This window comes from Euprymna scolopes, chromosome 12 (genome assembly GCF_053919585.1).
Source record: "Euprymna scolopes isolate OS-2025 chromosome 12, ASM5391958v1, whole genome shotgun sequence".
NCBI lineage: Eukaryota > Metazoa > Mollusca > Cephalopoda > Sepiida > Sepiolidae > Euprymna > Euprymna scolopes.
In genome coordinates this window covers 84,218,972-84,241,781 of record NC_136493.1, presented here as the reverse complement: position 1 = coordinate 84,241,781, position 22,810 = coordinate 84,218,972, and the positions used below count along the sequence as shown (strand labels likewise).

At 33.9% G+C, this 22,810-nt stretch overlaps 1 protein-coding gene across 1 annotated transcript in view; it reads left to right on the top strand.

Moving 5' to 3' along the window:
* The window catches only part of LOC145291077 (uncharacterized), a 240,441-nt gene that overhangs the window by 28,541 nt on the left and 189,090 nt on the right, over positions 1 to 22,810 (top strand). Inside the window, exons 9-10 of the mRNA XM_080136591.1 lie at positions 8,385 to 8,632; positions 8,965 to 9,097. Coding sequence (XP_079992717.1) covers positions 8,385 to 8,632; positions 8,965 to 9,097 — 381 coding nt within the window. The remainder of the gene's footprint in view (positions 1 to 8,384; positions 8,633 to 8,964; positions 9,098 to 22,810) is intronic.

Sequence of the window (22,810 nt, the reverse complement as noted above, 5' to 3'; positions counted from 1 at the left end):
GTCGACATTGAACAAACGTTACTTAGCTCTCTTGAGACAACTGGCTTTCAGCCTGTTGTATTTATTTGCTCCCCCACCGAGCAAATTAGGCACAAGGCCAATTTTTAATGTGAGGAGTCAAGGGAAGGGGAAGGGAAAATGGGGACCAGCTCCCGAGAGGAGGGAAATGGGAGCTGGTTAAAGGTCAAGCATGTGGGGTTGCCCCCACATCTGGTCTTTGCTAGTCATAGCTAGTCCTAGCTAGTCATAGCTTGCAGTATCTGTCGGAACAGATACTACACTTTGATCATGTCACCCGGGCCCCGGAGGGCGCGCGGGCAAGTGGCTTTCAGCCTGTGATTAGAGTCGAGTTTCGCTTTTTTTATACCGAAAACCGAATGTAACGTGTGCCGATGCGGGAAATGTCGAATAATTAACGTTTGACAGTCAATAAAATTAAATAGACAGGCGAGCTCCGTGGGTAACTCTGAGATATTACAATTTATAGATGATATAAAAAGTTTTAAGAAGTTGTGAACCGAGCAAGCGCTTCTCTGAAAGAAGCCTTTTGTGGACATCGAGGAAAAGCGTACATACATACATACATACATACATACATTTTCGCTTTTATATATATAGATGATAAGGATAGGTTGGAATCGTGATTTTACTAGAGAGAAGAATGAGTGACAAATGAATTGAGACTTTCAAAGCCGTGATTTGTAAATATGGAACACACTTTAAATATATTTCATCGTGCTGCAGAAAAATTCCCAAAAGACAAAACCATTTAAAAAATAAGCTAGATGGATTCCTCAATAATGCTAAAAATATTAATTCATTGTGACATTTTTACGTTCGCAAAATAAAATATTTAAATGAATTTTATCTGTCTATTCCTATTATTAGTTTATTAGACTTTCTTTCTTTAAAGATTATTAATAAAAGAAAGAAATGTGCAAAAAGACATAATATATAAATATGGTGACAGATACGCAGAAATATTGCAACTGTAAATCCTAATCAGTATGGCTTGTTATTTTTACTCAATTGTAATTTACATTAGAGATAATCAGATTTTGTTTGTATGAAAATCCAAATTGACATTCTGTTGTTTTATACCAATTACTATAAAGAATATAACAAGAATTACAATACCAGGTGCGATATTTTCGCCATCATCATCATCATCATCATCATCATCATCATCATCATCATCATCATCATCATCATCATCAGTTTACAATTGATTTAATTATGAAAATGACAGTTGGTCCTCTCTGAAATTTATTAAGCAATAAAACTCCTTGATTCAAGTACTCTTCACATTCTTTCAGTGGAAGGAAGGATGGTGCTTTTTCTCCTTCAATTCTACTTAATCATTCACAACCATTTAATTAAAATATGCATTGTTGAAGGTAGTTTCCCCGACACAAACATTGCTACAAATACGATATGCAATGTGTAAAAATGAGAAAAACTTTAAAATATCTTTAAAAAAACTTGTTTTTTCCTTTGAACAGTTTGAGATTATAAAATCTTGTTCATTGATTTTGATTCAGTCATGTGCTTGGCTTCACATTTGGTGATTATCATTTCAATCAGAATATTAGAAGATTGTCTAATTCACAATCCTGACAGAAATTTTAGCATCTGATTTGTTAAATGATTGTACTTCTTTGTAGAATGGATAAAAATGTTGAAAATGTGAGTTTTATGTTTTTCTACAGGTTCAGTGTTGTTTAATCTTATTTATTTGTTATCTTTAGGTGAAAAACTGTTGTATCAAAATATGCCTAAAAGAATTCTAATTTATTAGGATGTTTTCGACTTTTCAGAATCTGTTAAATATAGTTTTAGTTTCTGCTTAAAATGATGTACACTTTTCTATTATCTGAAAAAGTCAAAGTCTTTTGAAAAAACAATTTGAGAATATGTTGCTTAGAAATAAAGTTGAATTGGAATTTGAGTAAAGTTATAATGTTAGATTCTTGGTCCGAGAAAACGCCGAAAATTAAACTAGATGATTAATATTATGATTATTGCTTCATAGTCTAGATGTTTTGTTAGCTAAAAAATGTACCAGAAATGTTAACTTGATGAAATAGAATTTTAGAAACAAATAAAGAATTTTAGTTTGGATAAATAATAATCTGGAAATGGAATAATAAACACAAATATGTGAAAAAAGATGAGGTAATGATATTTGAATGTTACATGTATTGATGATGTAATTCGAAAAGAAGATAGTTTTTATATACACATAGAGTTTAGTCAATTGGAGCTATACAGTCGGGCATAAAAAAACGAGGGGAGTACAGACGGTTGGGCGCTATGGCGTCTGTACACCGGGAAAGCTGTCCAACGTATGATATAATTCGAAAGTAGAAAAGCATGCAACTTCAAAAGGGGAGAAACATTCTGGAAATAAAAGTTGCTGTAAATACAACACGAGACTTCTGGTCTTTTCCTTGGGATGAATCTTCATAATTTGGATAAATAATAACTTGGAAATGGAATTTTTAGTATAAAGCTGACAAAAATAATAAACACAAGTATGTGCTAAAAGATCAGGAGATGATCTTTTAGTGTTAGTGTTAGTGTTATGTGTTATGTGTTATGTGTTATGATGATATAATTAGAAAAGGAGATAGTTTTTTTTTATATACACATAGAGTTTTTTTTTTTTTTTTTTTTGTTTTACAAAGGCATCACCACATTATCAAGGCCCAGAGGCCACTCAAGGATAAGGGTTAAAGAGTGTACAGTAGAAGTTGGTCAATATAGTAATCATTAGTAATGAAAATTTGGTAAATTTAATAACTTATATGGAACGGCTCATCAAGAATTTATTTACTTTAGACTTGAACACAACCATATTGTAGTCAGCCGGAAAGCAGGAAAACGGAAGACAATTCCACAGGCGTGCAGTTCTAAGAAAGAAGCTTTGTTCATGGAATCTATGTTTAGGTTTAGGCACAGATAAAGAGTGGGGGAAACTACTGATAGTGCTTACAGCTAGACGAGTGTTTCTTGTGAAAGTTTGGCGAGGGGGGACCATAGATTGAAGCTCAGTTGAACACTTTCCATGAAAATAACGATACATCAGAGACAAACTCGCAACATCTCTTCTGTGAGATAGAGGTTGTAAGGAGGAGAAAAGGACATCTCCTACGAGGCTACGAAGTCTATTTTGAACTCTATCAAGGCAGGACAAGTCCTTTCTAGCAGCTCCTGGCCAGATGTGGCAACAGTATTCCATCCTTGGACGTACCTGGCTCTTATATAGATAGAGAATAGCATCAGCAGTGAGATATCTACTGGATCGATAGAAAGATCCCACCATTTTTCCAGCGGCCTTGGCAACAGATTTGATATACGTGTTCCATTTAAGATCAGGAGTTTAGTCAATTGGAGTGATACAGTCGAGCTGAATAGACGAAGAAGTCAGAGCAGCTAGAGGCTATGGTGTTTGTATGCCAGGGAAGCTGTCCTGTCTATGATATAATCCGAATGTAGACAAGCATGCAACTTAAAAAAGGAGAAACATTCTGGAAATAAAAGGTACTGTAACTATAACCCGAGCTTTCTGGTCGTTTCCTTGGGATGAATCTTCATTGCAGCTTTTGTGGATCCATCAAACAAAGATTGATAAAGTAGGTTTTCTGATTTAATATTGTGAAAGTGCTTGTGTAGTGTAGATCCGACTGGACAATTTTGAAAGGGGTTGTGCAGTATAGGTCCGATTTGACAATTGTGAAGGTGCTTGTGCAGTATGGGTCTGACTTGACAATTTTAAAGCTCCTTCTGCACTACAGGTCCAATTTGACAATTTTGAAGATGGGTTACTACTTGGGAATACCAAATGCTTCATGTAGATCATCAAAGTTAAGCAACATTGTCTTGGTTATTATCAGATGGGTGACTATTTGGGAATACCAAATGCTTTATGTAGATCACCAAAGTTAAGCAACATGGAGTCTGGTCATTATCAGATGGGTTACTACTTTGAAATACCAAATGCTTACGAAGATCATGAAAGTTAAGCAACATGTAACCTGGTCATTATCAGATTGGTGACTACTTATGAATACCAAATGCTTTGTATGGATCTCTAAAGTTAAGCAACATTGTCTTGGTCATTAACAAATGGGTGACTACTTGGAAATACAAAATGCTTTATGTAGATCACCAAAGTAAACAACATTGTTTGGTAATTTTCAGATGGGTGACTATTTGGGAATACCAAATGCGTTACATAGATCACAAAGTTAAGCAACATTGTCTTGGTCCTTGTCAGATGGGTGACTATTTGGGAATAACAAATGCTTCATGTAGATCACCCAATTTAAGCCACATTGTCTTGGTCATTGTCAGATAGGTGGCTACTTAGGAATACCAAATACTTTATGTAGTTCCCCAAAGTTAAGCAACATTGTCTTTGTCATTATCGGATGAGTGACTACTTGAGAATAATAAATGCTTTGTATATATCTCTAAAGTTAAGCAACATTATCTTAGTCATTTAGAAATGGGTGATTACTAGGAAATACAAAATGATTTATGTAGATCACCAAAGTAAAGCAACATTGTCTTGGTCATTATCAAATGGGTAGCTATTTAGGAATACCAAACGCTTTATGTAGATCACCAAATTTAAGCAACATTGTCTTGGTCATTATCAGATGTATCACTACTTGGGAATACCAAATGCTTTATGTAGTTCACCAAAGTTAAGCAACATTGTCTTTGTCATTATCAGATTGGTGATTACTTGGAAATACCAAATGCTTTGTGTAGATCAAGCAACATTGTCTTAGTCATTACAGATGGGTGACTACTTGGGAATATCAAATAATTTATGTATATCACTAAAGTTAAGCAACATGGAGTCTGGTCATTATCAGAGGGGTGACTACTTGGGAATACCAAATCCTTTACAAAGATCATCAAAGTTAAGCAACATGGAGTCTGGTCATTATCAGATCGGTGACTACTTAGGAAAAACAAATGCTTTATGTAGATCAGCAAAGTTTAGCAACATACAGTCTGATCATTATCAGATGCGGGACTACTTGGGAATACCAAATGCTTTATGTAGATCACCAAAGTTAAGCAAAATGTAGACTGGTCATTATCAGATGTGTGTGACGACTTGGAAATACCAAATGCTTTATTTAGATCAAGAAAGTTAAGCAACATGGAGTCTGGTCATTATCAGATGGGTGGCTACTTGGAAAGGCAAAATGCTTTATGTAGATCACCAAAGTTAAGCAACATTGCCTTGGTCATTATAACATGTGTGACTACTTGGAAATACCAAATGCTTTATATAGATCACCAAAGTTAAGCAACATTGTCTCGGTCTTTATTGGATGGGTGACTAGGGAGTACCAAATACTTTATATAGATCACCAAAGTTAAGCAACATTGTCTTTGTCATTATCAGATGGGTGACTACTTAGGAATACCAAATGCTTTATGTAGATCACCAAGTCAAGCAACATTGTCTTGGTCATATATATACTAGCAGAATACGCAGCGTCACTTGGATTATATGAGGGTGGTAGAAAGTTTGTCCTGGAAATGGCTTAAACAATTTTCAATCTCAAAATTACTTTATTTGTGAAGTCGATTCTGGATATGGCTGAAACAGTTTATGATCTCAAAATTAGATTAATTCATATATATTGTTGGTTTTCTATGAAAGATTACTAGGCCAATTTCTGTAGGGGGTGATCCATATTTTTTGAATTGTTAATGTTATCATTCGGGAATTATGTGATGGTTGTAGTGGAGGATAGAAAGAAGAATGATTATGTTAATTTTAAAGAAGTTCTTGAGTTCTCTTTTGGGGTTGTTTTGGAGAGAGTAATGTCCGTTTTGGGGTTACAAAGCAATGTCCCACAATGTCATATTCAAAAAATATAGAATATCTGTGGAATCATATTCCGGAAAAGACATAATTTCTCTTGCTATTATGTTGTTGGTATGTGGGAAGGAATAACTACATTAATATTGAAATTCGTGGTAAAGTAAAAGTTGCCTAATCACAATCTGTGTCAATGCATCTCTATACTTACTAGGAAAACCTGCTCAGTTATGTTCCAGAAATTATATCATTTCACTTAAAAATATGGCATCAGTCGTCGGGAGGAATAGAACACAGTAATGTGGAATTTTGTAGTGAAGCAAGGGTTGTCTAATCACTAAACTAAACACATTTGTGTATTTGCTTGTTTTTACTGAGTAATCTTCAGAAAATGAAGTATTTTTTTTTAAATTTGGTGTTGGTAGTGAGGAATTTAAATGAAACACAGTAATGTGAAATTTTATAATGAAGCAAAGGTTGTCTAATCACTTACTGTGTCAATGTATTTATGCATTAATTTGAAAATTCTACTGAGACATTGTTAAAAAATGTCATAATTTTTCTTACAATTTTAGTGCCGATAGTGACGAAAGAAAAAACCCAGTAATATTGAAATTTATTATGAAACAATGGTTGCCTAATTCTTAACCAAGATGATGTATTTATGTACTAATTTGGAAATTCTAATGATCTACTTTCTAAAAATTGTTTCAGTTTTCTTAAAATTATGGTAGCCTTGGTGGTAAGAGAAATTATTTAACATGTTGTACAATACCTGTCGATAGTATGAGAAATTGTTTCATATATCTTTTTTAATTGCCCGTCCGAAGGTAGATATAATTATTTAAACATTATTTCATATATATGGTATAAATTACTTATCCTAGAACAGGTACAATTATTTGATACGTGTAATACCCTTCCTAGGGTAGGTAAAATATTCTTTTGCTCGAAAAAGCTAATGATACATAGACATTAAAAATTCCTCTATCCGAAGAATAAGAAATATGTTCAAAATCAGCTTCAGTTTTCTCATTGTTTATACGGTCCCGAGCAACGCCGGATAGCCCTGCTAGTGATCAATAAAGCACTAGTCCACCACCTCATGGATAATAAACTTCTTTCCACCGAAAGTATGGATTTAAACAAGACTGTCCTATTGCAGATATCCTAACTGCAATCTCAGAATATATATACCAGATTGGATTAAGAAGGGGGGGGCATGAGCAGTAGCCTTAGATATATCTAAGGCCTTTGACAAGGTCTGACACTAGTTTTGGTTCCCGGGCTACTGAGGACTAAGAAACTCCCCTTCATGAAAGTATATGTAGATGACCAAGAGTGCACAGCATCGATTGATTCTGGGTGCTCCCAAACGCCGATGAATGAAGCTATGTGTTGCCTTTGGAAGCAGAAGTCTGCAGGATTCCTGATGGCTGACAGAAAAACACTAAATAGTCAAAGATATAGCAGTATAAACGTGAAGGTTAGCCAAATTCTGGTTATTGATATTAAGGTTTTAGTTGTAGATAAACAGCTGTTGGACTTCGATCTACTGTTGGGGATTGTTGCAATCAAGGAACTTGGTGGCCTATATCTGATGGAATCAGAATACACCAATTCTTCTCTTTTTGTGCATCAGAAATACGCCAATACCTCTCTTTTCTTGCATATACTCTTGTATATGCACGAAAAGAGACAGTATTGACTTAATAATTACTGTTTTTTTCTGTTCAACGAAATAGATCTGTAAAAATATTTACCGAAATTTTAACATGCTGGAGAAGCTGTTTTACATGAAAATTAAATATTTGGATCTTGAAGTGTAACTATACATTTCTTTTATGTATGATCTGTTACTATATTTAACATACAGTGAGCTTCTAAATAAAAAGGATTAGTATACACAAAGAGTGAAATATAATTGTAAAAAAATATATTTTATCCAATCAACATATGTAGATATATAAACGCTATTTTTGATTTTTGGACTAGAATTATGTTTTAATAGTAAAAAAAATGGAAGGGTATTCTTTAAGGAACTGATTTAATTAATGCAGCACAGTGATTGCTTTGCATTCTCATGCATCACTGCACGTTAACTGGTCAGTTATTATTTTAGTGTGAAGGTGTGAAATGATATTTTCTGAAGATTTCATATTCTGTTGATAAAATATCTATGCTCAATTGAAGTCATTAACCTGACGGATGGAGAAACAAGAAGAAAATGGGTATTATTAAATGTTTATAAATTAGGGGAAAATTTAATCTGTAAGCAGAAGGAAAATGGTATTTATTTCATGGTTGGAGAAAGTTTAATTATACTTACAGAAAAAAGATATGTGATGTTTATATCTACTTCTGTGTCAGAATATGAATAGATTACTTGTATAATTGTAACTGACTGATTAGGCATGTATGTGATTAAGTATATTGATACTCCAAGTTAAGCTGACAACTGTCAAAATATTTTTGATATAAAATTTCTATTTACCTTTCTCTAACTAGCTTTGTTATTCATGTTTTATTATAGGAAGTTGTGTTCAATTTGAAGCAATCACACAGGAAAATCTCAGTAATGGTGATGTGGAAATTATTTCAGTAGGCGTGACTGTTAATAACTCAACTGACAAGCTTGACAAAAATGATAATAGTCCAAGCATTACTGTCACTTTCAGAAAACCACAATTTCCACTTGACATGAGACTTAAAAATACTAAAAATATTGAAAGTTATAATGTTAATGCAACATATTCATCTGGTACAATTGTTCCTTTTACGGTAAGTCAAATTAATGTATTATTAAATCAGGTTCTATTAATGCAAATTAAATTATTACGTATTGTTTATAAGGTTGACTTTTTATAAGAAACATTGACATAAAATATTTTTTAATTGTGATATTTAATTTTAAATATTTTAATTTTCATCCAAAATATTATTTACGATATATAACATTTAAATTGTGATTTCTGTTAGTAATTTTGTTGTTCGGTAAGGAAAATCATTAAGCAAATGCAACACTAATTAATTATGTCTTTTATATGTTTTAACTATTGAAGTATTTTTTATTGAAATGTTTAATGTCTTATATTGGTTTAATTTCATTACAGGATGTTGATCCTGATGATATAACAAGACTTCCACAAATTAGTGAATTGGTTACACTTAACATTATTATTCAAAAGAAAAATCCGAAAAGAATTGCTGCAACAGAATTAAGTGTCCGACTGTGTATCCCAAGTGGTGAGTTTTATTGTATTTTTTTTTCTTTTTCCACTCTCTCTTTGCATAAAGTTTAAATGTCATACATTTCCTTTGTCTGTTACTATATAATTTTTAACGCGATTTTATTTATTTACATGAGAATAGTCATATATTTGGAATATACAAATAAAACTCCATCATTTTTGTAATATATGTGGAGATTTAATAAGAACATGTTTGTAAATTGCATATGTAAATTTTGGAATGATTATTATAACATACTAGGGATGGGATGATGCAAATATTTTTCCTGATATCGATACAATTACTGATTCTGTTTTAAATTCCTGATTCCAATACGATTATCGATAGAGGTTCTTTTAAAATCTCCTAATATATAGTTGTAGAGTTGTTTTTTTATTATTATTTTCCTTTTAGACTTTTTAATCCATTAAATACATATTATATAATATCTTTTTGCAAACATAAACCATGTACTTTGGGAGTGATCTATAGATGTTATTTTACATCTTTATTATTTTACTTTTAGTACAAGCAATGGAAAATTAAGTTTTAAACAAAATAAAAAATAATAAACAATTAAAGAAATCATTTTTAGTATTGGAAAATAGGCTCTAATTTTTCCGCTTCCGATACCCCAAAATTCTAATCTTTCCTCATCCGATTCATCTTCCCAAGAATATTACAGCATACCAAGACTTATAAGTATGTTTTTTTGTTTTTGTCATGTTTGTTTTAATATTATGTAATTCTTTTTTTATAACATTCGCTCTGGAATAGAAAAGTTCATCATATGTTAAAAGATGATAGCAAAACATGTCGTATATAAATTTGTTATCTTACATGCTTAGCAGCAAAAAAAATTTTTAAAGAGTATTTTTTACTCAATTTAATGCTTTGCACTTAAACATTTTGTATCTTTTTATGGTTAATTTTATTGCAAATTCTTCAAATGCAAGTCCTTGGATTTAATAATTCCTTGTAAAAGCATACTCAAGGAAAGTTGTGCATGATCTTTTGATGAAACTTTATTGTGATTAAAATAAAATTAATCAAATATCATCTTTGAAAGTATATAGAAACTGAATATCATCTTAACTGTTTTTGATGTAAATGCTCCCTTAAAAATATATATAAATATGTACTCATGTTAAAAACATATTATTGTTATCTAATTTATCCAAGAAAAATACACTTATTATTATCTGATTTATTCAAACAAAAATCACGCATTTTGATCTGATTTATTCAAAAACTTATTATTCAATTTATTTTTAAAAACAGTTATTAATGTTATCTGAATATGCAAATAGATATAAACAATGAGGTAATCCTCATACCAAAATATCTAGGGACATTTGATAATGTATTTATCAAGAGTACTAAAAACAATGAATTTAATTATTCAAATGTTGAGAACCTAGAATTGTCTTTAGGATAGACGACAATTCGAGTCTGATAATTTTTAATTGGAAGTAGATTTCTTTTGAGGAATGATAGACCATTAGAGATTATATTCAATCCACGAAAGAATTACTCAGATGAACACTATGATTAATGGCATTTGACTTTGATATGGAATACGTTAAAGGAAATTCAATTTCATACATAGATTCTCTATCAAAGTTGTGACTTTACAAGGCGTCAAAGGATAAAACAGAAGGAAAATTTAAAGATCCCTTCTTACATTGGTTAGAGACTACTATCTTTAGATAAATGTCATAATTCAGTACTAAGTAGGATAACATTTAAAATACAAAGTTGTAGAAATTATTTCAAGGGTGGAAGATCCCACGAAGAAATAATTCATAATTGAACAATAGAAAGTGAAGTTATTTTAAATGAGGATGTGATCATTCCATCAGAAACACAAATAAAATTAATTAATGATAAAAATTGTACATGATAATATATATTGTGGAGTAATGGCCACACAAAAAAAGGATAAATTTCGAAACATGGTGGCTAGGATACTCTTTTATGGAAATTGCTCCAGACAAGGCATGAAGCCACTTAATGTAACGAGCTAAATAAAAATAATACTTCAAGGTCAAAATCTTGCGAACGATAAGTGTTAGATGGAATAGATTCTGAACCAGAAAACAGCAAATATTCTTTCTTTGTCAGAAACATCGTTCCTGGAATATGAGGACTAAAGGACAAAATAAGGGAAGCGAGAGTTATGTGGCTGTCAAATGTAAACCTAAGATCCACTCTATACTCCTTAAATTATAACGTGAGGTGGAGTTAATAAGAAAGCCTTGAGATTCGAACCAGAAATAAATGTCTAATCATATTTTTCCATTCTTCTCCCTTACATTTTCATAATTTTCCATCCCTTGCTCATTTTTTTTTCAACTGAAAAATCGATGCGTTCCTCTAATCATACCATTTGGTAAGAGAAACGCATCATTGGTGTTTTCGTTTCTTTTATTTTCTTTTGTTTTTTTGTTTAGTTTTCCGTGGCATTTTCAAAAAATAGAAATCACGTCTAACTTATAAGAATTTAACTTTTTCAACTGAAAAACCGATGCGTTCTTCAAATCGATCCGCTTTGAAAATATAATATTGTTATTTTCGTTTTTATAATTTACAAGATGTTAAAGAATATATAAAAAGATGTAAAATATACAAATAATTAAGAAATTTTACACATACTACTTTGCATTCATGGCACAGAGAAGTGGAGCCATGGAGTTGTATGCATATTAATCCCGTAAATATTACTGGGACTTTTTATTAATACTAGATGACTATTTTTTAGATTGGCCTGAAGTAATCTACGAGTCAGACAATAAAAGTTCTGCAATAAAACATATTCTGTTTCATAGAAACGTTCAACCATTGTCCCATTGACGAAATGTTGCCTGTTTTACAAGTATTTTAATGGTAGATGCTCCAATAGAATTACAAGTCCTTGTTCCTTCTCGACGTAAATACCCCTGACAAACCCGACAAACACCAAAATCCCACTCCTACACAGTAGAAATCCCTAGATGTAAGAAAGCTTTCTACTCTAATGGTTTCTTCCCTAGGACTGCTAAATTTTGGAATTCCCTTCCAGGTTCCTGCTTCCCAGACTATACCGATATGCAGAAGTTCAAGTGTAATGTAAACATACATCTTGCTGCTCAACTCCCTGCATAGTATCCCTGAACATTATGTCCCAGTAGTAGCTCCCTACATTAAAGTAGCACTGTGCTTTGTTTGGAGTGAAAATGCAATTTTAAAAAATCCTAGTACTTTTCAATGCACCAGAGTTTTTGATAAAGATGTTAGCTTTTGGTTGAAAAAAATAAGGTGTAAATCATATAAGACACTGTTTGACTGGACATGCCTCAGATGGTGGTCTGAGAAATACTTTTCACATAGCATATCACCTTGCAAAAATGCTGAGATGAAATCCAGGATCTTCACCTGCCAATTCTTAACAAAGGCTGTTAACATTACAAGCTTATGGCTGCACGTTGGGAGAGTCTGTTTTTAGGTCTTGTGAATTTTGATTATGATGATGTACTACAAGATGAGCCTTCATTATATTTTTATTATTCTTAACTTTCTCTGTTATCACCTATCTTGTTAATATACATTTTTGACCTATGTTAGGGACACATTCATACACTTCATGAGTTTTCATGCTTTTTATTTCTTTTTCTTTTGCATCAATCACATCTTTTGTTTGTTCTTGTTCAGTTGTGAGGAAAACTACATGTTCTTCATGATCTTCTGTTACTTGGGAAGTTCTTGCTACTGATCAGTCTTATCCCAATTGATACATGCTGGACATTTATTTTCTTCAGCTTTCTATATTCCACTAATGGCCACAATTTCCAATTGATTTTGGTTGTGTGCTCATAATCTTTCCCTTTTTCCACTCATTATTTCCAATAATTTTATATTCCACTATTTTCCCTTTACTCGGTCTTGTAATCTCAGTTCCTTTCTGTTACTATGGGAATTTTTGATCATGTTGATCTTCAACTAACTCTTCCAAGACTTCATTCATCTCATTTAAGGTAATTGTATTTTCTTTATTCCTTGGCCTTCCAAAGTCCTTGTTTACCTTTATTAAGTGACATGGATGCATCCTGCAGAATGCTCCTCCATGTCGGATCAGTACACATCAACCCTCTTTACCCAAAACTTTGGTAAAGCCACACCATCCTTTATAGTTTTGTCTTCTATAGTAAACGCTGTCCTGTCACAAATCGTTCATCCGCATAATGTCTTATAGTAAATCGCAGTACTTTCCGAATTTTTCCACTTGATTCAGCCTCCATGAACAATTTTCTCGCTGAATGTAAGGCATTTAAATTTATTCTAACCATATCATTGGCTGTTAAAGTGTCTAATGCGAATAACTATCAAAACTGACAGCATATTTATGTTGGATCCAAAAGCAAGCTAATTTGAACTGTTCAGAATGATTCTGAATAGCATTTTTTGACAGTAACAACACAAGCCAAAGCTTGTTTGGTGACTTTTCAGCCTGCAAAAGCATATTTGTAAATGGAAGACTATAATGTCCAGAAGGTGTATTTCGCAATTTTATATATCTGCCTAAAATCTTACAGCTGTCACTTTTAAAATCTAGTATCATGCTAGCAGTTTTTATTAATTTATGATTTAATAGCAAGGACAAATCATTTTTGAAATCGTCAGATTTTATGTATGCTCTGGCACATTTTACACTTCCTATCATTAACCGGAAATTTAACTGTTTTAATTGTCTTTATCTCCTCTCCATCATCAAAACAAAATGCCCTGTTGGATTTAAGTCTTCACTAACCACTTATCTCGGTCATTTAATGCACCAAGAAATACATTCAACCAAAGTTCTCCAGCAACCGTTCTAGAACAGGGAGAAACCAATACTGCCCTACTCGGTGTCTCTTTTACAAAATTGGACATTTTTATATTAAAATCATGTATCAATATTCGATAACAGGAATCGGAATTAATTAATGAGAGGTGTGTCTGGATTATATCTACAAAAGTGTTAATAATTCTAGGACTTAAACCAGTACAGTCCTTGACAAAATGCCTAATAAAACTACATTTGAAACAACGTATTGTCCTCCCTTGTCTGTCTGTTGGATTTGGTTTGTTTCCTCGATAGAATTTTTGTTCCCTTTTACTTCCGTTTCGATTGATGTTTACAGTTTCAATTTCTTCTTTGATAGCGGGAACTGTTTTCATTCCAATGAAGAAATATCAGAAAACACTTTTTTAAAGTATTCTTCATTGCTGCATAAGTCAAACTTCCATATGTTGTCTTTGCTAATTTTTCATTTTCTTCTGATACATTACCTGTATTTAAAACAAAAAAAATGCTTGGACACCTTCCAGCAGAGAAATTCTGTATTTACATAATTTCTGGTACAAGAATTCATAACACACCAAAAAGTCGTTTATGTTTATTCCAGCAGCTCTTTTGTAAGAGTAAAATTCCTTGAATGACATGTATGCCATCGTGTTTTCGTCGTTTAAATATATCTCGTCCAACTTATCCATAATTACTTTTAATTCATCAGTTCGGCCGATATCTGTGATGTCTAAGTGTCGAATGTTACCTCGTATGTTTTGTGGCAATGGTGAAAATACTGCTGGGCCCTATTTTTCCTTAGGTAAATCTGTGAAGATAGATCATATACTTGTGTCTTGTGTTCTGTTAGTACACATGCGCTATATAGACTTAAAAATAACGTTGGAAATTGGCGCATCTGTTCGTTCATTCTGTTTGCCGTTCATTTGTTATGCATCCCTACTGGTTGTGTTTTATGTTGAATAAAACCTTTTTGCTCATTTAAAAAGGTCTTCATTTTTATTACAATTTATTCAACATAAATAATAAAATAAAAAATAAGCAGTAACAATGGATACGATTTTGAGACCTAGTAAATTTGAAGGATCGTCGGAAATGCTGACGAGTGATACCACTGGTATCGTACCCTCGTCAATTGTATCGACTCTCTGACAGCTGCTCATCCTGAAAATCCTCTGAATAAGCTAAGTATACTTACTAATTACATATCACCTAAAGTCTATTCCCTGACATCAAGCTGTATAACATTCGAGAAAGCTATTAGTATTCTTCAATGTCACTGCTTCTCAGCATGCTGAACTACTATAAGGGATGCCTTTATCACAGGTCTCACTTCCTCAACGATACGACAAAAACTACTAGAAAGCTGTGAAATTAATTTAGATAATGCAGTAACAACCGCAAGAAGTTCTGAAATGGCTCAACACAATGCAGCGGCTTTTGACACTTCGTCAGTTGTAGCAAAAGTATCAATGTATCCAGAAGAATCTAAAAATAATCCTACATTTTAATTAACTAAACAATGTGTTGCTTTTTCTAGAATTAATCAAGCAGTTCACTATGCCAAATGCTAGTTCTGTGGGTGTGAAAATCATTCTCGAAACTTTTGCCCTGCTAGAAATGCTGACTGTCTTACATGTGGAAAGAGAGGTCACTTCTCTAAAGTCTGTCGGTCTAAAAGAAAGCAGACACCTCCTAATATAAGAACTAGTTCTGCTTATTGCTCTCACAGCTTCATCTCGATGCACACCTCGCTCACAATATTTTATTGTAAAGGCAACAATGAACAGCACTTGTCTGAAAGCTATGGTAGACAGCGGAAGCACTCAGAATTTCATAAAAATGAACATCGTGAAATCACCCAGCCTTTATATACTTCCTTTCTGTGACACAGTAAGTATGGCTTCCTCAAACCTCACAAGTAAAACCCAAGGTCACTGTGTTGCATCTATCGCAATGGACAAATGTATCCTAATATGTGTCTGTCTATTCTACCCAACCTGTGTACTTCTATTATACTTGGACAAGAATTCTAACAGCTACATAACCGTGTAGAATTCCTTTTTAATGGAAAAATACTTCCCTTAAAAATCTGTTATGTCACACATATGATATGATGTGATGTGTAGCTTTAGTACGCATTTTCATCGGAGGAAAAACTTATAAAGAATTGGATGAAAATATGAAAGCATTTGGAAAAGTTGTTGATTGTCTTAATCTGCAACTGAACCCTGAAAAATGTTAATATGGTATAATCAAACTCAAGTTTTTAGGGCATCTATTGGAAAATGGAAAAATCAGTCCTGATCCAGACAGACTCATGCGACTAAAAGAATTACCAATTCCAAACTGTAGCAAGTCACTCAAACAAACCTTAGGTTTTTTTCTCATACTATTCACCATGGGTAGTGAATTTCTCCGATCGAATTTCACCTTTGTTAAACATTACATCATTTCCTATTACTGAAAAACTAAAAAAATGAATTTCAGGCAATAAAAGATGACATTTGTAAGGCTTCAGTTGCAGCCATTGAGGATGAATTCCATTCACAATAGAAATGGGTGGATCTGCGACAGCATTAGCAGTCTGCCTTTCTCAAAATGGACGTCCAATAGCGTATATTTCCTGGATCCTAATGCAGTTGGAGAGTCGACATTCAGCAGTAGAACGTCAATCAGAACCCATTGTCGAATCTGTGCATAAATTGCATGATCTCTTACTCAGTCCACATTTTACCATAATTATTGACCAACAGGCCACTTCATATATGTTCAACACTCGGACACGAAACCGCATTAAAAATGATAAACTACTTCGGTGGATACTTGAACTTTCCAGTTATTTTCATGATATAGTATATAGATCAGGTTCCCTTAATAGCTCTGCAGATACTCTTTCTTGTTCATACTCTACTTTGTGCTCATTATCACTAAAAGATCTGCACACAGCGCTCTGTCATCCAGGAGTATCGAGGCTGAATCATTTTGTGAGACATGGAAAATGTTAAACGTACCTGCACTGAATGTACAATATGTGCTTAACTAAAACCAGCATTCTTCAAACCACCCCCTCGGGTCGTGTAATCCATTCTCGGCCCCCTTTCAACGTCTTTCAATAGATTTCATGCATCCAAATCCATCTACAAACAAATGCAAATACTTTACTAATCGTAGATGAATATTTATGTTATACTTTTGTCTATCCCTGCCAGGATATGTCAATAAAAACTCTCATAAAATGTCTCCAGAATTTATTTACCTTCTTTGGTTGTCCAAATTCCATCCATAGTGATTGAGGTAGTCAGTTCATTTCAGGTGAACTAAAAGAGTTTCTCTGGCAACATGGAGTTGTGATTATGTATTCAACTCCATACCATCCAATCAGCAATGGACAATGCGAGAGGTACAATTTGAAAAACGATCAAATTCGCCCTCAAGACCAAGCAACTGGATGATTGTCATTGGCAAGAAGTACTTGACATTGCTTTGCACTCTATTCAATATCTCTTTAGTACAGCAACTAACACAACTCCACATGAGAGAATATTCAGTTTTTCGAGAAGGTCAAGTACCAGATACACCCTCTCTGTGTGGTTGCAAGGAGGCTCAGCTCTCCTTAGAAAGGAACCACTAGAAATAATACCTGCAACTCCCAATTTTGCCAGAATTCTTTTCCCTGGCGGCCGTCAGTCAACAGTCTCAACAGAAGACTTAGCTCCCACTGCTGCCACTGACCCATCCTTTACAAACCTGGGATCTCCTGTCTTCACTGATCATTGTAAACCACCAGATTCTACCCCATCAAATAGCTATGAATTGGAGGTGACTGATCAACAGGAACCCTCTAAGAATAATGCCACACCAAATGGTGAATCTTTCTCTTCAGTCGAGAAAACGAAGTGTCTAGAAACAGAAGAGCAGCCGCAGTCAAACTCAAAGAAGGACGCTTTGAGATTTCTTCCAGAATTAACAAGACAAGGAAGATCATCCGTAACCCGAAATTTAAATAAAAATGTGATAGAGAGTGTTATGACGTGATGTGTATGTTAGTACACATGCGCTATATAGTTTTAAAAATAATGTTGGAAATTGGTACGTTCTTTTGTTCATTCTGTTTGCCGTTCATTTGTTATGCATCCTTACTTGATTGTATTTTATGTTGAATAAAACCTTTTTACTCATTTAAAAGGTTTTCATTTTTATTAGTTCTACTCGGTGTATATCATTCTGCAAGATAGGTGGCTGTTTCGTAAATGATACCATCTTTCTTTCAATTGTTTCAACATAAATTGAACAGATATAATATCTGTCACACAAAAGAATATGCTCTGTTACCAATATTAGTTCACTTAGTATTTCCTACAGCGTAGGATAAACACATGTTAGTGTTAGCCGGACGCCATATTGAATATCCACTCAAGACAATGGTTATAACTAAATATATAGAAGAAAGTCACCAAGTGTATAACTCCAACTTTAACAGAGATGACTCTGGTTACAGCGTACAATGAGATAGATCTGAATCTCTTAGTGGAGGAAATGAAAGAGAGATAGTAATTTCGAAAATGTGACAATCACTAGAAGTAGAAAACGTACTAGAGGTATAAAACCTTTACATTTCAGGGAAATATAGTGACACTGGCAATTCCGTATATCTACTGAGCATAAGAGTAGGACACAGACTATGTAATCCTCTCTCTAAAAAGTTTGATAAGAAGTTTGACTAGCCATTAATTCTTGAGAAATATAAGTAAATTGCAAATTTTAAACATCCAACTACATGAGCTTTATTCGACGCTATTATTAATGAAAAATTATAAAGACTTAATATAATATGTTTTAATTCTGTTGAAAAATACAACTTCTACATCTCACAAAAGTACTTTTAGATTATATTTTTGTAAATAAATTATATTACACTTTTATTAGAAAGTTGTTTTTAATTGATGATTTCTAAAATCATATTCAATTTACTTTTAAAAAACAATTCACAAATTTCCCCTAAAATTAAAAGTTACCACTTCATTTAAAAATTGCTAAGTTGCTAAAAAAAATAACTATTTTTGTGGGGTATATGCAAAAGGGGGGGAAAAAAGGTACCGTTTAAAACTAGATTATGGTTAGAAACAAAAACAAAAAAAAAGTAATATACAACGTACCGGGCGTATCTGCATTGCTCTTTGGGAAACCAGAAGGAAAGGATGGCTAGCTAATTTATATACCCAAAGGATATCTTTGGAAGGCAGGGCATGATGGGAGAAGCTATATTTTTTTCTTCTTGTCGCTTCCTTTTTTTTTTTTTGATAGGAGTGTAATATTTGTGTATTGGTTGTTATAACTGGCAAAGTGGATACAAATATTATCTTGAGAGGAATATTTTATTTTCTTAGTTTTACATACTTTTAGAATTCTGTGTCTGCTCTTCGCAGGACACGTGTGACAACGTATAAGCCTGGAGACTGACTGTCCAATCCTTTTTAGGTCGATCATCGGTTAAAGAGAGAGAGAGAAAGAGAGAGAGAGAGAGAGAGAGAGAGAGAGTGTGTGTGTGTGTGTGTGTGTGTGTGTGTGTGTGTGTGTGTGTGTGTGTGTGTGTGTGAGCGAGCAGCAACAGCAGAAGAGAAAAGGGAATAGATTTTTGGGTATCTTGGTTAGTTGAGTTCTTTTAGAGAAAGAGAGGATTAAAGAAACAATGTCTTTTCTTCATGGTAGTAGTATGTGGCCTGAGGTCACTTAGGTTCACTCCTACCATACTCTCCTACCAGATAACGGAGTGTTTTTTTTTTTTTAATAATAAAAATATTCATTATCTTTTTTCCATTTGACTCTCCTACCAGAGTTTGTTGTTTTTATTTTATGTTCTTGTACTTTTTTCAGGCGGTAAAATATCGGGCTCTTTATTTTTGTTGGTAGTTGTATTTTGTGTACATTTTTGCTTGTTTTCAATGTAAGGTTTTAAACGATCTATTGAAACTTGTGTATACGTGTTTGGGTTAGTTTCTATAAGGAAATATTTTGGTGTTCGTTCGAGTACAGTGTAAGGACCTGAATAGGAGGCTTCTAGCGGTTTTCGAACGCGGTCAATCCTTATCCAAACTTTTTTACAGGTTTGCAGTTGATTTGGTATGTAAGATTTTTGTGTTGATTTTTCTCTGTTTGAAAAGTCAGTCAAATCAAATTTTGCCATGGTTTTATGTAGTTCTTTAGTAAAATTTTGTGTGAGTGTTTCTGGATTTTCCGAATCTATCATTAGGTGTGGCAATAACATTTTTGCATCTGTGACTGCATAGAAAGGGGAAACATTAGAGCAGTTGGGCATACTTCGAATTCCCAAAAGAACAATTGGTAGGGCTGAAATCAAAGATTTTTTAGGGCCATTATAGCTGCTTTGATAGTTCTGTGAGCTCTTTCTATAAGTCCGTTGCATTGTGGGTGATACGATGTTGTTCTTAGCCTATAGAATCCGATAATTTTTTATAATTCCATGAATAATTCACTTTCAAATTGTGTGCGTCTGTCTGTTATGACATGAAGTGGGACATGAAGCAAGTAATCCATGTATTTACAAAAGCTTCTGCAACAGTTTGTGCTGTAATATCTGCTATGAGTTGCACTTCTAGCCATCGACTGGTTCGATCTATGCATGTTAAAATATATCGACATGGATTGATGTAAGGATTGTTTGAACATTTTGCTGGTGGTAGAGGTCTAATTATGTCGATGTGTACAGTGTGGAATCATGACGATGGTATTTCCAATGTTTGTACTGGCGATTTTGTGTGTCTATATATTTTCGCCTGTTGGCAAGCTGTGCATGATGCACATAATTCTTTGATGGTTTTATCCATGTTAAGCCAGTAAAACCTAGCCTTAATCATTTTTATAGACGATTTTATACCTGGGTGGGACACTGAATGCAAACTATCGAAGATGGATTTCCGTAGTGTGAATGGTACAAAAGGTCTGGGGTATGACGTTGATATATCACACAACACGAATTGATCTTTTCCTGATATTGTATATTTTTTTAATTCTGGAAAGGACTGTATTTCAGTATCTGCTGTTTGGGCGTCTGCAAGTGCTGGGAGGTTGTACATGTCAATCTGTACAGCAAGCGTTGGGCGTGATAAACAATCTGCTACAACATTTTGATCACCCTTCACATGGGCAATATCTGAGATTAATTCTGTGATTATGGCTAGTTGCCTTTGTTGCCTATCCGATTTTGCTGGTTTTAAACTGTGAAATGTGCCGCATATTGGCTTGTGGTCTGTTAGAAGTAGTACTTCGTGACTTTCAATGAGGTGGCGAAAATGTAATACAGCCAAATAAGCTGCTAAAAGTCCACGGTCGAAAGTAGAATATCTTGTCTGTGTTGCTGTCAGTTTCTTTGAGAAAAATCCTATTGGTATAGGGCTTCCATTCACAACTTGATGTAAGGCAGCACCTACTGCATATTTGCTGCTGTCCGTGACAAGTTGATACTGTGGGCAGCTTGGTTGAGGATGGGGTAATTCCGTTAGCTTACCCAATATTTTAGTCATGGTAGAGAAGGATTCTTTTTCTAATGTATTCAAGGTGATTAATCCTTTCAGTGTTAGTCGCATTCTCTCAGATAAAAGAAAAACTAACTTTGCAAATCCTGGTATTAATTTTCTGTAAAATCCTACCATACCAAGAAATCTGCGTAGGCTTTTAGCACGGAAAGGATTCTATTTCTTTTACTTTATTTGCAGTTGGTGTAATTCCCTTTGAGTTAATTTTAAAGCCTAAGAAGTCAAGGGCAGTTACGTTGAAAATCGATTTGGAGAGTAATATTTTAGATTGTTTTCTTGAAGGATTTGGAAAACTCTGTCGGTATCTTTTTTATGGGATTGTTCGTCATTGCTGAAAATGAGTATATCATCGATATATACGAAGACACGGTCGATATCTCGAAAGATTCTGTCCATATATCTCTGAAAGGTAGCCGAAGAATTCTTTAATCCAAACGGCATAAATTCATATTGATATAGTCCCATTGGCGAAATAACTGCAGTTTTTGGAATATCAGCTGGGTGCATTTTAATTTGATGATAGGCTGAAATTAAATCAATTTTTGAAAATCGTTGTTTATCAGCGAGTGTAGTAGTAAAGGAATTAATATTAGGGATGGGGTATCTATCACTTTTAGTGATACTGTTTAAGGCACGGTAGTCTCCACAGCAGCGATATCCTCCACTCTGTTTAGGTACTAGATGTAGTGGGCTTGACCATTCGCTGTCTGAAGGGGTTAATACTCCTTCATTTATTAGTCTCTTAAATTCTTCTTTTGTAGCAGTCAGCTTTTCAGCAGACAGTTGTCTGGATTTAGCAAAAACTGGTGAGTGACTACCTGTGTCGATTCTGTGATAAATACCGCAGTAGTTATTGTTTTTATTTGTGTGAGGAGAGATAATTTCTGGGTATTCATCTAAGCTTGTTTTAATAAATGTGTGTATATTTGCTTCGTTTATGACCACATTACAGGAGCAGTAGTGTTTAATAACAGCTTTTTTTAGTGGTTGTTGTTGGGTCATAAATTGTCCTGTTTTTGCAGTCGATAGTGAGGCCAAAGTTATTTAGAAAGTCAATTCCGAGGAGGGGATTGGTGATATCAGCGACCACGAATGTCCATGAAAAGGTCCTTTTTAAGCTTGGTATTGCAATCTCCAGGTTAGCTTGGCCGTGGCATTTTATTTTCTCTCCGTTGGCAGTGGTGAGTGATACTGGTGTTGGGTATAACGTCACGCCTTTTAACGCGGGCGTCGGTATTATTGAGAGGCTTGCACCAGTGTCTCCAATAAATCATAAAATTGTTGTCCCTAATCTTGCTTTGATTTGTAGTAGCAGCGAACTCAAGGGGACTGACATGGCTCGCGCTACTA